This window comes from Rhinolophus hipposideros, assembly GCF_964194185.1.
Source record: "Rhinolophus hipposideros genome assembly, chromosome: 12".
NCBI classification, from domain to species: domain Eukaryota; kingdom Metazoa; phylum Chordata; class Mammalia; order Chiroptera; family Rhinolophidae; genus Rhinolophus; species Rhinolophus hipposideros.
Window position 1 is genome coordinate 56,067,892 of NC_138058.1, and position 15,423 is coordinate 56,083,314.

General features: G+C 34.6%; 1 protein-coding gene across 1 annotated transcript in view; it reads left to right on the forward strand.

Moving 5' to 3' along the window:
* The window catches only part of MEMO1 (mediator of cell motility 1), a 98,612-nt gene that overhangs the window by 25,494 nt on the left and 57,695 nt on the right, over nucleotides 1-15,423 (forward strand). The window contains 1 exon segment of the mRNA XM_081068372.1: nucleotides 13,106-13,187. Coding sequence (XP_080924498.1) covers nucleotides 13,106-13,187 — 82 coding nt within the window.

Sequence of the window (15,423 nt, forward strand, 5' to 3'; positions counted from 1 at the left end):
ATGTGGCTCTTGAGCCACAGATTGAGGCACACAGGCAGGACTCCTGACTCTTGTCTGGCACTTCCGAGTTTTGATTCCTACGGTCTAAGTACCTGGTCAATCTGTTAGATGTCTCTTCAAGATAATACTTGAGAATAGAGGTCAGAATAACTATTTTTGGTATTCTTTATGTAAACAGCAAATCAAAAATTTAAAATCTTCCACTAAAAACACATTAGTAAAATCCACCCAGTTTTATTAAGTAATTATATTTCTATTAAAATGTTACTAATGATTGACTACCAAATGATTGGGACCTATGAACGTCTCTTACATAGTAGCAATTTCCATTTAGTGAAGTTATCTTAATAACTATAAAACAATTTAGTATTTTTGTTTCCATTTCCTCTATAGAATGAAGTCCTGTATTATCCTATATTTATATAAAGCTTTTTGCATCCATCATAAAAATACTAAGTTACTATAGAAAAAATGAGAATATATAGAGATGGCCAACATAAGTATGTATCCGTAATTTGACACCTATAGATACCCACTGACAGAATATTGGTTTTATACCATTTACAAGTGTGGCAACATCTACTAACTTAGGTTGTTTTGCCTAAATATAGTATTCTTTCCAAAGATTTTTAACTTAAACATTTTAGCTACAACAGCATATGTCAGATCCTTGAAATGCATGTAGAGCTAGGTGAAGCGGTTTAGCTTTCTCTGGGATATGAATATCAGGCCTAGTTTTAACGGCAAATAGTTAGGAGAAAAAAGGTCGTAAGTACCATCCATTATTCAAAAGAAAGGGGTCCATTTGGAACTCTAATGATAAATCGCCAAATAACCAGTAGTAGTAACTATCACTGGCTGGTGACTGGCAAGTTTGTAAAATTCTGTGCTTCTTAAATAACTCTCCATTTAAGTAACTCTCCAAGAACCTCCATTTAAGATTCTTGGTGTCTGCTGTCATTCCTATTTGACTTTCTTAATTTTTTTTTTTACATAGTTGAGTTTACCCTCTTCATTTTACAGAAAAGGAAAATGAGGCCTAGATAATGTGGAAAAGCTAGGACTGTAACTTGGGTCACTTGCTTCCTAGAGTAGGCAGCACGTTGTGGAATAGGACAACCCACAGTTCGGAGACAGACCAACGTGGCTCCATGTCATGGCATTGCCATTTATTTGCTATATGGACTTGAAGAAACCTTGCTTTTTTTATTGTTTGTTTGTGTATTTGTAAGCTAGAGATAATAATAACAATGTCATGATTCCTATGGCAGTTAACCAAAAATAAGATTTTGAGGGACCCAGTACTGTGTCTGTTACACATAATGTAGGTGTACCGTAAATTCTGTTTGTAACCAATCTCCTGGTTTGTAGTTCTTTGTGCCGTATTATCACCTTGAACCTCAAGTTTTCAGCTAAAATGCTGTAAACAATGTACTTTTGTTGTGTTTGTTACCTTGTTCATCGTATTCACATAACAAGTCATTTGTAGAATAAAAATATTTAGTCTGGTCCTTTTCTAAAGATTTCTGGATGACCGTTATTGAAGTTAAGATTAAGAAGATTTTACTTTTCATTCTGAAGTACTTTATCCTAAATAACTTTTGTTATATCCCCATTTATTGTAATTATTGAGTATTCATTACAAATATTTTACATTTCTTGTGTCATCAGGATAGAATGTAATCATGCTCATGCTTGTATTGCGCTGCAGCAAACAGGATAGTTTACAAAGGCCATAATTAATAGATGTTTAAGTGTTGCTTTGAAGTCGTTGGGTGAAAGCTATGCTACCGATACCAAATGCTAGTATTTTTAATTACCACTTTCTTTTATAACATGGAATACTGGCTTGAGTTCTATAGAGCTAGCTACAGGATTGTTAACCCGTAAGATGTTTAATGTGAATGTGTAGAGAAAGTCTTAGAAACTATGTTCCAAAAAATACACTCTCATATTCAGGTGGTTTGCTATTTGGATAAAATTCCAAAAGCATACCTTCACGTTGACTTGCCCATTCTTTGTTGCAAGGTATAAAAATGTGACCGCTAATGCCTAAGATTGTATTTCATAAAGGCAGTGAACTAGTGTATTTGAGGTGTCGGACACTTCAAATTGAGAGACTTAGAGGTGATGGAAAAGGAGGCAGTGCTGCTTTCAGTTCTTAGAGTGGGTTTCCTTTGCTACCTTCATTTTCTGGTAAGTCATCTTGTCTGTAACTACTTGTACACTCAGTTTTTACCTTTTACCACTGAAAACAAATCTAAGTTCCTGGTTTTTCATAATCACCAAATATGTTGATAGGCATTTTTTTCTGTTCTCTTCATTACAGAGCACCGGATTCTGTGAATCTTCTTGAAGGTTTTGTCTCTTTGTCTTCCTTGTACCGTATGTTCCTTCTGTCTTGAGCAGTTCCTCTTTTCTCTCCCTCATCGGCTCAACTTGTTACTTGTACGCCTAAGTGTCTGTACCCTGGGACTCACATTTTTAACGTTTGTGCTGTCATCAGTTTGTACACATTCAGATGGTTCGTATCCATTCTTTTGTCTTTCACCACTTTAATTAAATGACTCTGAAATCTGTTTCTATTGTTGATCTCTTTTTCTGCATTTAAGGCTCTTATTCTTTACCAATCGGACATGTTGTTTGCCTTACTGTCTCCTAAAACTTTGAGTATGTCCAAGTCAAAGTATTCGTCTTAAAATAAACTTAATGGTCTTCCTTAATTCTGTCATTGGTACTGGTATTATCATTCCTCTAGCCCCCAAGTTTAGTCATCATTGACTCTTTCACTCACTCTCCTCCAATTTATTTAAGCACAAAGTTCTTTAAATTGTAATTTTTATTAATACAATTTGGGAAGTGCTGGCTTACAGAATTAAAGTTGGTTGGGTGGTTATCTATCTATCTATCTATCTATCTATCTATCTATCTGTCTATCATCTATCTCTTTGCCTGTCTGTCTATTTGTCTACCTACCTACTTACTTTCCTATCTGCCTACTTACCTATCAGATATCGAATTGCCCTAATTGTAGAGGGGTTTGTGAAGGAGTTTTTCTTTCTTTAATAGAATTTTTGTGGTTGCTGTGGTTTGAAAGAAGGTTCCAGTGACAATTGTCTAAGGCCTCTTAAAGTTGCCAGTGCCTCAGCAAGGCTACAGCTCGCAGAACTTTTCTGGTATGATCTTGTGGGGATGGGAGAGGTTCCGTTTGGGTTTTAAATCCAAGTATTCTTCAATTTAGGCAGCTTTTACATTAACACTTTTGCTTCAGCATTAGACAGTTCAGTGAAAACAGTCCAGAGAGATACGGAAAGGGTTTGGCAGAGTGAATACACACATACAACTCAACTTCCACACTGTGTTCCAAAGCTTCCAGTGTGTTCCTTAGTATTCCAGTCTTTCACATTGGTCCATATATATCCTAGTACTCTATATTACTGGTCAAATAGCAGTTGTCAGCAGTTTGGTTTTATGTATTTTAACCTAGATTATTAATATAGGTATCGTCTTAAGTCTAACAATGGTTTGTTAGTTGGATTTAGCATTTATAAGATTTTTTTCATGTCAATAAACATATGTCTGCAGCATCATTGTTTTTGACTTCATGGTTTTATGTTATCAATCTCAGAACTCCTTGGCAAGCTTTTGTATTGATGGCTATTATGCCTGACTACTTTTTTATGTATATCTGATACCTGGCATTCCCATTTCTCAGTCTACATTAGGCATGTTTTCTTGGCTAGTTATTAAGGAAGAATTTGCCGAGATTCCTTTTGTTTGAGTTTATGGTTGCAAAATCAGAAACATAATTCTTTAGATGGATGAGCTGGCGCATGTAATACAAATGCTTAGTGAAAGAAGAAAACAGGCCTCAAACATGCCACAACAAAAGTACAAAAACAGAAATTGCGTTAGATTATAGTTAATTACTTCAAAATAGCTTCTCTAGATTATCTGGTAAATAATTGTTGAAGAAGTCAGGGTGGAGAATAACTCATGTCCTTACTAGAGAAAAGAAAAACAAACAGTCCGCCCCCCCCCCCAACACAAACTATTGAAGCTATTACATTTTATTCATTGGAGAAGAATTATAAAGAAAGATGTTAATAAGGTATTTAATGTCCTCTTTTCTAGATCATTCTTTTCTACAATGTTTCTATGTTCTCTGATTCTATCTAGCAGAAGTTCGCTGATGGATATCACACCTATGGGAGTGAAGTAAAAAGGGAGAATCCCTCCTTACTAATATGGAAATCTTTCACATTGCTCCATATATATCCTAATACTCTATATTACTGGTCAAATTGCAGTTGTCAGCAGTTTGGTTTTATGTATTTTAACCTAGATTAGTAATATAGGTATTGTCTTAAGTCTAACAATGGTTTGTTAGTTGGATTTAGCATTTATAAGATTTTTTCCATGTCAATAAACATATGTCTGCAGCATCATTGTTTTTGACTTCATGGTTTTTATGTTATATGACTGCACCATCTTTTTTATATTTAATGTTTGGAAACGTAGTACATGTACACAGTGCAAAATGCAAAAGATACAAAAGGGTGTACAGTGAAAAGTAGTTTCCTTCTACTCTTAGTTCCTTTGTGAGGAAGGGAGTCACTGTTATCCATTTCTTTTGTGTTTGTCCAGAGATATTCTACATAAATACAAACCAGTACATAATCATGTGTGATATATATGCACGCACAAAAATGGCAATATGTTGTACCTTCTGTTCGTACCATGCTTTTTTGCCTCAATTAGGAGATCTTCCATAGAGTCAAAAAATTTTGCCTCCTTGTTTTCCAGTTGCTGAATAATATGCTTTATGGATCTGCCATAATTTATTTAACCATTTTGGTTTTTTGGTGGATGCTTAGATTGTTTTACATTTTCTGTTCTATCAGTTCACACATAGCAGCCATATTACATGTTTCATTTGGTGTAGTCCACTGGGTCTGATCCACTTTTCTGATCAAACTCTCTAAGCGAAAATCTTTAGAGAAAAAAAACTATTACACAGAATAAGGTGGTGAGAATGTGGTAATGTCTACAAATCTGTTTTGTGGTGAAAATACATGAAAATCGAACATTCTAACTTTTCCTTTTATCTTAAGAAACTTTCATGTTTTAGCAATTGCCTGAAAAGTGTTACCTTGTGTGGGAAGTGTTATCCTAGTCCCGATTCTTTCCAATGAGACAGACTTGTTTTATTTTTCCACAGATTATGTTTGGATTTGGTACCAAATTATGTATATCCACTAGTATCAACTGGCTGATTGTAACCCAAAGGGGGGGGGGAAGAAAACATGCTGGCTGCAATTGGAAGAAAATAATGATTCCTGGTTAGATATGCATTAAGGAAGAATTGTAGACCCATCTTTAAGCATTTGACTAGTTTAGATGGTTGCCTTTTCATTCTGGGTTTGTATTTCCCTCACAAAAGTACTTGACCCTGTGTTAGAAGATAATTATGGTGTTATCTTCTAGCCTCCATTTAAGTTACAGATAGGAGTTTTGAAATGACTATGGATATTGTATTGTCAGTCTGCTATGTTCTTAATGGATTTTGGGGCTAAAATAAGATTTAAAAGAGAATTTGAGTTTGTGTATCACTTAGTTTGTATGAATCTGAGTTCCTTTTCCTTTGTCATCAGGAATGAGTGGAAAAGCTGGCGAGGCATTGATCAAAATGAAAGGCTAGAAACACTGTTAAAATGTAAACTTACATAAATTTTAAAAAACAGTGTATCGCTTATGGCTTCAAGGTAGTTTGGAGGTAAAAATTCATGCGTTTATACATTGCTAACTTACAGATTATGTAATTTACTTATTGTAATGAAAAATCTCAATTCTAAACCTTCCAGGAGTCTGTTAGCTGCATGTATTCATGTAGCATGTGCACCGTGCGCCCTCACATTTTAGTGTGTATCACAGTCACTTGGAGAGCTTGTTGAAAGCTTTTTAAAAACTCCTGGTCACTATCCTCAGAGATTGTGATGACATAGCTCTGGGGTAAGACCCAGAGAGCTCTCTCTTAAATAAACACACCAGAAGATCCTGGTCTATGGACCATATTTTGACTATTACAGGAGAAAGAATTTTTCATCCTTTTAGAAACCATAATTCTATCTCATTGGTTAAAAAGATTTATTGCAGGAGCATATGAAAAATCTTCAGGATTGTGAGTAATTTAAAACAGCAGCATAATGGGCTTGGCTTTAAATTTGATTTGTCTTCTGTAAAGGCCAATAGATCGTAGTTGTTTGGTAAACATTAGTAATAGATAACTTGTGGCTGGCAAGAAGACAACACTCATATTACTTATTCCATGGTCCAAGTAGAAAATGAAACCTAGAAGTCAAAACACATTTTTCTTAGAAATTAAAATTGCTTTGGTTAAAGAAATAGATATTTACTTTATTTTGAAAGGCCAAACATAATTAAGATAGGACATTAAATTTTAGTTTTTATTAAATGGGGGCTTGGGTTAAATTGCTTAATATTTTAAAATACTATTTTGAGTAGTGAGCTTATGGTCATTCGTAGTGCATGATTATGAATGGATGCAATTTTGGATAACATTTTGAATATATGTATCGAAATCTTAAAAAGGATCACAGTGATTTACACAGTAATTTCATTTCTGAGATTCACAAAAGAAATAATTTTGAATACGGAAATAGGGATACATAACAGAATTGTTTATAACTGCAAAAATTGGAAACAACCTAAGCATCTTATTCATACAAGTAATGTTTAAGGAAGCAGTGATCCATTCACATAAAGAAATATTAACTCAGCCATTAAACGTCTTTAAAGAGTTCATCATCAAATATATGGTGATGGAAGGAGAACTGACTCTGGGTGGTGAACACATAATAAAATTTATAGATGATGTAATACAGAATTTTACATCTGAAATCTATGTAATTTCACTAACAATTGTCACCCCAATAAATTTTTTAAAAAAAGAGTTCATCATATAGGGGAAATGCTTATGCTAAAATGTTATGTAAATAAAAGCAGGTCACAGAATTGTATATCATTTTAAAGGCTAGAAGAAAATTTGGAAAATACTAATTTGGGTGTTTTGTATAATTGTGGGATTATTACTTTTTCTCCCTTAGTATGTATTCCCCCAATTTTCTGTACTCGACATATTTTTTTGATAATGAAAAATGGCAAAGATTAATATCTTGATCTTTAAAAAAAGTTTAGATAAGACACTTGAACCAGCTACTATCAAGGGATTTAACGGCATCATTTGGTAGGGAGAGAAAATTTGTTTATAAGCAGAATTGGGGTGGGAATAGAGAATCCAAATTAATAGACTGTTAAAGGGATCAATGCTAAAGCTATTTTCAGATTAGTTTTGTAAGTGACCTGGAGAGTAGAACTACCCTGTGAGCCTCCAAATTTGCAGCCCTTTTAGGTGTGAAATGCCAGTGGGTCTGGGATTAACTATATGAAAATTTTGAGAAACTGTATATGAATGGGCAGAAAAGTGGTAAGTGATTTCCAGTTGGCCAACTATAAGTTGGTTGGTACACAATAAAGATTGTTCATTTGGATGGTCAATTGCCCCCATCGATTATATTCTGAGCTACAAAGTTTAGCTAATAATGTAAATACATTTTTACAATGTTTAAATAAATTAGGCGATAATAAGGAATCCAAGATATTTGAATTTGGCCTAATAACCCCTTTGAGGTCTATATCAAGGAGAACAATCAGTGTTCTTCACAGCAAGTGTTTTTGGGTTGATGCAGTACTGCTCTGGTTGGGTTTTGGGTCAGATTCAGTGTGACAGTTCTTGTGTTCCCAAAGGCATATTCCTTTCTATGTGAGGAGCCCTATCATAAATACATAAAAACAAACAGCACCCCTTGAGATGTATCTAAAAACAAGATAGTAAATTTTGTAAATAACGTAGCAATAAATTCTAAGTACTATGTGGTCACAAAAGGGTGTCAGTAATGAAAGGATTTCAGGAAAACTGCTGAAATGTTATTTATTTTTAAAGTAAATGAGATTACTGTAGTTGGTAAGACTTCTCAGAAACACTTTTCATTGTAGTGAGAAGTAGTGGTTCTCAAATACTGGTCTTTGATGAATTTTTCACTGTTCTGCATTGAAATAAACACCAGAACATTGTAGTGGGTGTAGTTTACATAGCGCTACTGTATTTCATTGATTTTAAGATGTACATTTTCCCATATTTTAGCATTTCTGGAAATGAGGTATTTTATAGTCAATGGCATGATAAAATCATTGTCAGTAGTGAAATGGTTGTCACTGCCTACCCGCCTGTGAACTCAATCATTGATCCTGCTGGTATGACTAGACAACTGCAACCCACTGATGATTCAATTAACATACCGTTTAAGGACCATTTATGGAAGAGATTACCACTTTTGAGTTGTCCCCTGAAACCTTCTGTTAGTTACATCTTCTAGTGATACCTTTTGATAAGATCAAAAAAGTTATGGCGTCAAGATTTGGACAATGTCAGTTGGCTTGGATGAGAGTCCCACAGGCAATCGAGGAAGAAGTATTACATCACTAATTCTTTAAATGGTACAGAGGATGACATAATGGAAAAACATTCTTACCATTCCACAAACTTTCCACGCCTTCAGTTGTGCCCACCCTAATGTCAAAGCATACTAGCACATTCTGTTTGCCCCGTATTTTCTAGGCTAGGCTTCTGTATCCCAGGGTGAATTAGAGTGTGTAGGAAATACAGAAGAGGAATTGCCTCAATTTGCAATTCTGGGTTTGCTGACTTAAGAGTAGGTAGTTTGGTTCCAAAATCCAATTGCTGGTTTCCTTGAACCAATTTTTCTATTTTCTTCAGGGGTCTTAAAAGGCTCAGTGAAATGATTTCCAGATATCATGTAGCAGACTCATAAAACCTCTTGAGACCTAAATTCCTTTCCACTCAAAAATCTTAAACCATCTATTTTGTGTGTAGAGGTTGTTCAACTGAAGGAATAAATGTCTATTAAACTGAAAAAGAAAAGGAAAGGAAAGAAAAGAAAAAGAAGGATTACTGATGACTCTGACTTAAAAGGAATTTAGATATTGTGAATATTAAAAATTTAAGAATATGTTGAATTTATTTTGCTTTTTTTATATAAACATAAGTGTTATATGAAAAAATCATGTCTAAGTATGTTTAAAAGAGCTGTTCCAATAAATATAAAGTAAAAAAATTTTAAGTGATAAGAAACCATATGTTCTAGTTTAATTGGGAGGTATTTTTTCCCTTTTGTAGTGGTATATAAAATAATGGTGTACCTTAATATTGGTGGTATCTTGGAGTCAATGAAATGTGGTTAATTTATTCAGTTTAAGGAATTGAGGTTATCTTAAAGTTGTGCTCTTCTTACTTTTTGGTGTTATATTTATTTTATGAAATCATGGTGATCATAGATAAATGGTTGATATGTTTTAAATGTCCATTCTTAGTAAAATAAAAAATTGGCAACCCAATATTGGTTTTCCAGATTTCTTTTGAAATTTTATTGGCCTGTGAAATTCAGAGATCCATGAGCCACTGTTACAAAAAGTCTAGCATATTTATTGTAATATTTGTATATTTTCCACCACAGATCAAAGTTTCTTAGTTTGATTTGAACAGATTCCACACAGTGATTAATAGCAAAATACTAGATGCCGACAGCCTGCTTTTGTTTGACTTTATATTTTGGAACTTGGCTTTAACCTTAGGATGCTTCTGAAAGAAATTGGTTCTTTTATAGAAGGACTGATTAAACCTGCTTGGTTCACTGCTTAAAATCAGTGAAGTTGGTTATGGTGGGATGCTTGAATTGAGAGATATTATTTTCTTTGCTCTTAGCTGTTTTTCAGTTTCTGTTTTGCAAACTTCTGTAATATGCAAATATTTAGCGCAATCCTTATTTTAAGTTAATGTGAAATTTAGGCAGCTAAAAATTTAATTTACTTTGAAAATAGGAACTATTTTTCCTTGTTAATATTGAGATTATTTCATATGTTTTTGGTAATCGATCTTAAATTTAAGTTTTAAAAATAAACTACATTTTTGATTGCTGAATCAGAGTTATTTTGTACTCTGGCAATTTACAGATGGGCTGTCCGTTTTAAATGTTTGTGAGTATAGTCCTAAACATACACATTCAAAAGGATTTCCAAATCAGCAGATGATTAATCTCAATGGATTTTGGAGAAATTAGAAGGAAAAAAGACAGCCCATCAACTTGGCAAAATTAAAAATTATGAGAATTATCAAATATTGGTAAGGATGTAGGGAAATAGTAAATTAATTTACCATTTTAACCATTACTGATGTTGGAAAAATAATTTAAACCAAAACTTCCTGCCATCTCATAAAGCCTCTCTTCAAAGGAAAAAGAGAAAGAAAACAATTTTATTTTTGAATAAGCATTGATCTAGAAAATGTGCATATCATAGGAAATCTGCTAAAAGATTGCAAAGACCTAAAGAGAGGTCACCATTTTAAGTAGTTAAGTAGGTAAAACTCATTACTTACACGCTTTCAAGATGCACTACTGTAGGAAAACTTGATAGCAACGTGTGTCACACGTAGTTCCTCCTAAATTCACTTGGTAATTGAGGTGACCATATTGTCTTTAGCTAATTGGCTTTATCCATAGGAAAAATCGACTTACTATCTTTATGACAGGAGGTAAGTTTGTAATTAGCTAGGTGGCTAGCTCAAGTTAGTCTCCTATCCTCCCACAAAACCTGGCAGAAAGGGGCACTGTCTTCCTTAATGATCGCATTTCAAAGAGACGGCTACCAGGTCCTTGAGAAAGACAGTTCTGGATTGCTGGTTAGAAGCTTATTTAGTTTTTACAAACATACACATTTCAGAGGGGCAGAGAAAGAATTTACAAGTTTTCTAACGAAAATGCTCTATGAGAAGTTTGTGGTTAGTGTCTCCTTATTTTTAACTGGAAGAATTAAACCTCTTTATTTGCCCTTAAACTAATGGGTAAATGAATCCTACTGCTTTAGTGGGCAGTTGAGCAATGTATTAGTAGAGCTGAAGATGTGCATGCCCTATGACCCAGTCCTTTTACTTCTAGATAAATCCCAGAGAAACTCTTAACACATGTTCGTAAGAGGCTTATAGTTAACAGTGAAACAATGGAAACAATTAAAATGTCAGTGAACAGGACGATGAATAAATAGATGAATTTGGGTGTATTCGTACATTACAATACTATACAGTATTGAAAATGAATGAATTAGAGCTACATATATCAACATGAATAATTTTTAAAAATAATGTTAAGTGACTGGAACAATTTGCAGAAGGACATATACAGCATATTTATATAACATTTAAAACCATGGAGAACAAAATAATATACATATTATTTATGGATATATGTATTAGTAAAAGTATAATAATGTAGTGATGAACACCAAAATCAGAAAGTGGTTACCTTTACGGAGGTAGATGTATAAATGGGATCGGCAACGGATTCAACTGTGTTTTTAATGTCTTATTTCTTACTAAAGGAAGATCTTAATAAGATATAACATTAAGATTTAATTTATTTGGGGAGTGGGTCCATGGGTATTTGTTATTATTATTATCTAGATTCTTTTGTAATTTTTAAATGTTATGATTAAAAGTTTAAAAAGAGAGCCAGAGGAAAAGGGGGCCAGAGAAATGGGGTGGTAGTTAGGGGGGAAATCAGTCTGCTAATTTGCAGGCTAATGACAATGATCTAGTAAAAAAGGACAAGTTTGGGGAGGAGACTGGGACTGTTGTAAGAGCAGAGTCCTTGAGTAAGAGAACAGTGGATCCAGTGCAGAAGTAAATTGTTTGGCTTTTGATAGGAGCCAGGACAGTTTGTTGAAACAGGAGGGAAAGTGGTATAAATGGTGGGAAGAGCATGTAGTTCTCTTCTGAACTTAGGGTGACTAATGTTCAGGTTTGCTTGGGACTGAGGTTTCCCAGGTTGTAGGACTTTCATCGCTAAAACTGGGAAAGTCCTGGACAAATCAGGATGGCTGGCCACCCTACAACTGTTTGTCTTTCCTTGACAAAATGAAAAGTGTGATTATCTGCTGGGAATGAGAAGAGGAAAGGGTTCAAGGTATAAGGTAAAAGGAGAAGTTATATGAGGTAATTATCTTGAAGATGGGAGAACAAATTCAGTAGGTTAATGTGGTGTGAATTTTGAGCTTTGTTAATGGTCTGCTGAAATTTATAGGTATAATTTCATAGTTCATATGGTTGTGTTTCTTTTCAGTCCTACTCACCTGTTCAGGTGGTGGAGGTACTGTGTTAAGTGGAAAGTTGGTTTTAACTGTGATTTGATTATGATGGAAGATGAGATGAGCAAAGGAGTGAGTCCATAGGTAAGGGAATGATAGGTCTCAGGTTGGGTAAGAAGTGAAGAAGAGGGGATGATGGATAGTGGCAAATGGGGTGGTAGTTGGGAGGAATCAATCTGCTAGTGTTGCATGTTTGTACTTAATGAACTAGTTAGTGCAGGAGACTGGGGCAGATAAAAGAGCGCAGAGTCCTTGAACCAACATAATTCTAGGAGTGAACTGGAAAGATAGGAAGTGAAGAGAGTGAGATGCTTGAAACAGATTTTGGAGGTAATGTAATTACTGGTTATTGATTTGATTGTGGGAGGAGCAGGCTGGAGTGGATGGAAGAAAAGGTCATCGGGTGTGGGAGTGATCTAGTGACTATAGCAGACTTTGGTGCTCTAAGAAATATTCACTCAATTGTTATCTTTTCATGTGCTAACAGTTTTCTGTTTCTTGTTTTGCTTGAACACCACTTCAAATTGTAGATCGTATTGTTGTGCTTGTTCTGGAATGAAGATAGTAGTAAATAAATAAGCAAATAAAGGCAAATTTTGTTTAATCAGAACTTGGCCTTAGCATGTGGCTTGCTTGAGACTTTGTATGTAGTTGATTAAGTTTCAAACTTTAACATCCATACTGATGATCCCACTGCCCATTAAGCTATTTTAGTTCCAAATAGGTTCAATGAGGGCTTTGTGTCATGTATGGTTATCTATAGTACAATGTTTTGCTGACTCCAGTTTCCCTCTTTCTCTTTTTATAGGGCCGCAGCTGAATGCACAGCTAGAAGGTTGGCTTTCACAAGTACAGTCTACAAAAAGACCTGCTAGAGCCATTATTGCACCGTAAGTATTAAGGGTCTTTACCTAGAATCTTTCATATGTTATTATTAATGAAGGATGAATGTCTACAGGTTAAACTAAAAATCAAAAACCAAATGCTATATTGAGCTGACGAAATTATATTCAGTAATTTTCAGGATTCCTGTGACCTTTCACTTTAACTCCAGGATAAAAGAAATTGGCTACTGTATTTTCTCAGATGCAGTAATTTCAAAATTTATTTTTGGTAATAAAACTGACTTTTAAAGCAGAGGGTTGTTTACATTAAGTAAACTTGGTGATTTCAGTAATAACTGGTGTAAGTGAATAAATTCTATTTTAAACATTAAAAAGATCTACTTTAATCTAGATAATCTGTAACTTATAATGAAAAAGATGTATTAAGCATAATACTGTGCAGTATGGAGTAGCAATCAGAGTTTTGGGGGAGGAGTAGATATTTAAAAAATACTTCAGTGATTATTATTCTTTAAAATTTTTCAATTGCAGTTAACATTCAATATTGTTTTATATTAGTTTTGGGTGCACAGCCTAGTGGTTAGACATTTGTGTAATTTACAAAGTGATCCCCCGGCCCCGGTAAGTCCGGTACCCACTTGGCGCCATATGTAGTTATTACCATATCATTGACTATATTCTCTATGCTGTACTTTCCATCCTGTGACTATTTTGTAACTACCCATTTGTACTTCTTAACCCCTTCACCTTAGGAATAGACTTTTTTTTTCGTAATGAAGAAAATCTGTGACTATTTTATCTTTGAATGTTAGAGGACTTTTTAGAACTACAGGTTAGCAATATATCTTTAATGATATGTTTGTGTATGATAAGAATTCAGTTAATTTTGATTTGGTTTCCAGTGCTAATCCTCAAAACACATTATTTTACGCACATGTTAACATTTTTCTTCGAAGAGGAAAGGTTGGAGTTTGTGCTGTTTCTCTCACAGTAGCATCTTTTGTGTGACTTCTATTGAGTTAAGGTTGGTACCCTGATAAATAATAGTGAAAATAATAATAGCAACCACTTATTAAACAATATGAGAATTAAATGAGTAAATACACATTAAGAGCCTACATTAATGTTTGGCACATAATAAGTATTCCGTAAATGTTAGGTGTTTCATATGCCAAACATTTTGTTAACTACTCCATTTATATTATCTAACAATGTCATTTAATAGATACAGGTGGCTGTCTATATATATCACTTACAAGCTCGGTGACATACAAGTTATTTAATCTCTTGTGTCTTTGTCTCATTGGTATATTTGGAATAATAATAGTACCTACCTTCATACAGCTTTTTTGACGATTAAATGAGCTAATCTTTATAAAACTTTTTATTTTTTAGCGCGATGACTTGCAGTTTATTTAGTCACTCAGCAAATGTATACCAGGCTAAATGCCAGGTGCTCTTCTTTGTGCTGTGTTTTAAATAAATCAAATTACTGTTCTCATAGAGCTTGCATTTTAGTACTTGGGGAAGACAGACAAACAATTAAATAATTTATTCTGTGTCAAGTGCTGATGGGTGCTAAGAACAAAAGTAAAGCGGATTAGGAGGATTGAGAGTGACACGATAGTTAGAGAGTTGCTAGTTTGCATTGGATGGTAAGAACAGGTCTCCCTGACCTGATCTGAGCCTAAATGATGTGAGAGAGAAGTTAGGCAGATACCCAGGGAAAGAGGGTTTTAAGATGAGGAACAGCAAGTGCAAAGGCTCTGGGGCAGAATATGCTTAATGTGTTTGAGAAAAGAGCAAGGAGACAGTGTAGCTGGAGTGGTATGTGTGAGAGAAAAAGAAGTGAATGAGATAGGCAGCAGGGGCTTTGGAGAGGCGGTATAGGCTGTCCGAAAAACTTTGGTTTTTATTCCAAGTGAAATGGCAAGTCATGAGAAGTTGTGAGCAGAAAAGTTATATGACCTGACTTAGGTTTGAAAAGGCTTACTCTTGCCTACAATGTGGATGTTCTGTTTTGTGGGAACGGAGTCCGGTTTAGGAGGCTTATTACAGAGGAGAGATGGCTATGGTCGCTTTGACTCGGGGGGCTACTGGTGGAGATGATGAGAAGCAGCGTGTTCTGGATGCATTTCGAAGGGAAGGACCAATAAAATAGGAGAAGAGTTAAGGATGACTCTTAAGTCTTGGCCTGTGAAACTGAAAGGATGGAATTGCTTTTATACTGGTAAGGAGCAAACGGATAGAGGTGGGGAGTAGAAGTGTTTATGTAGAAACT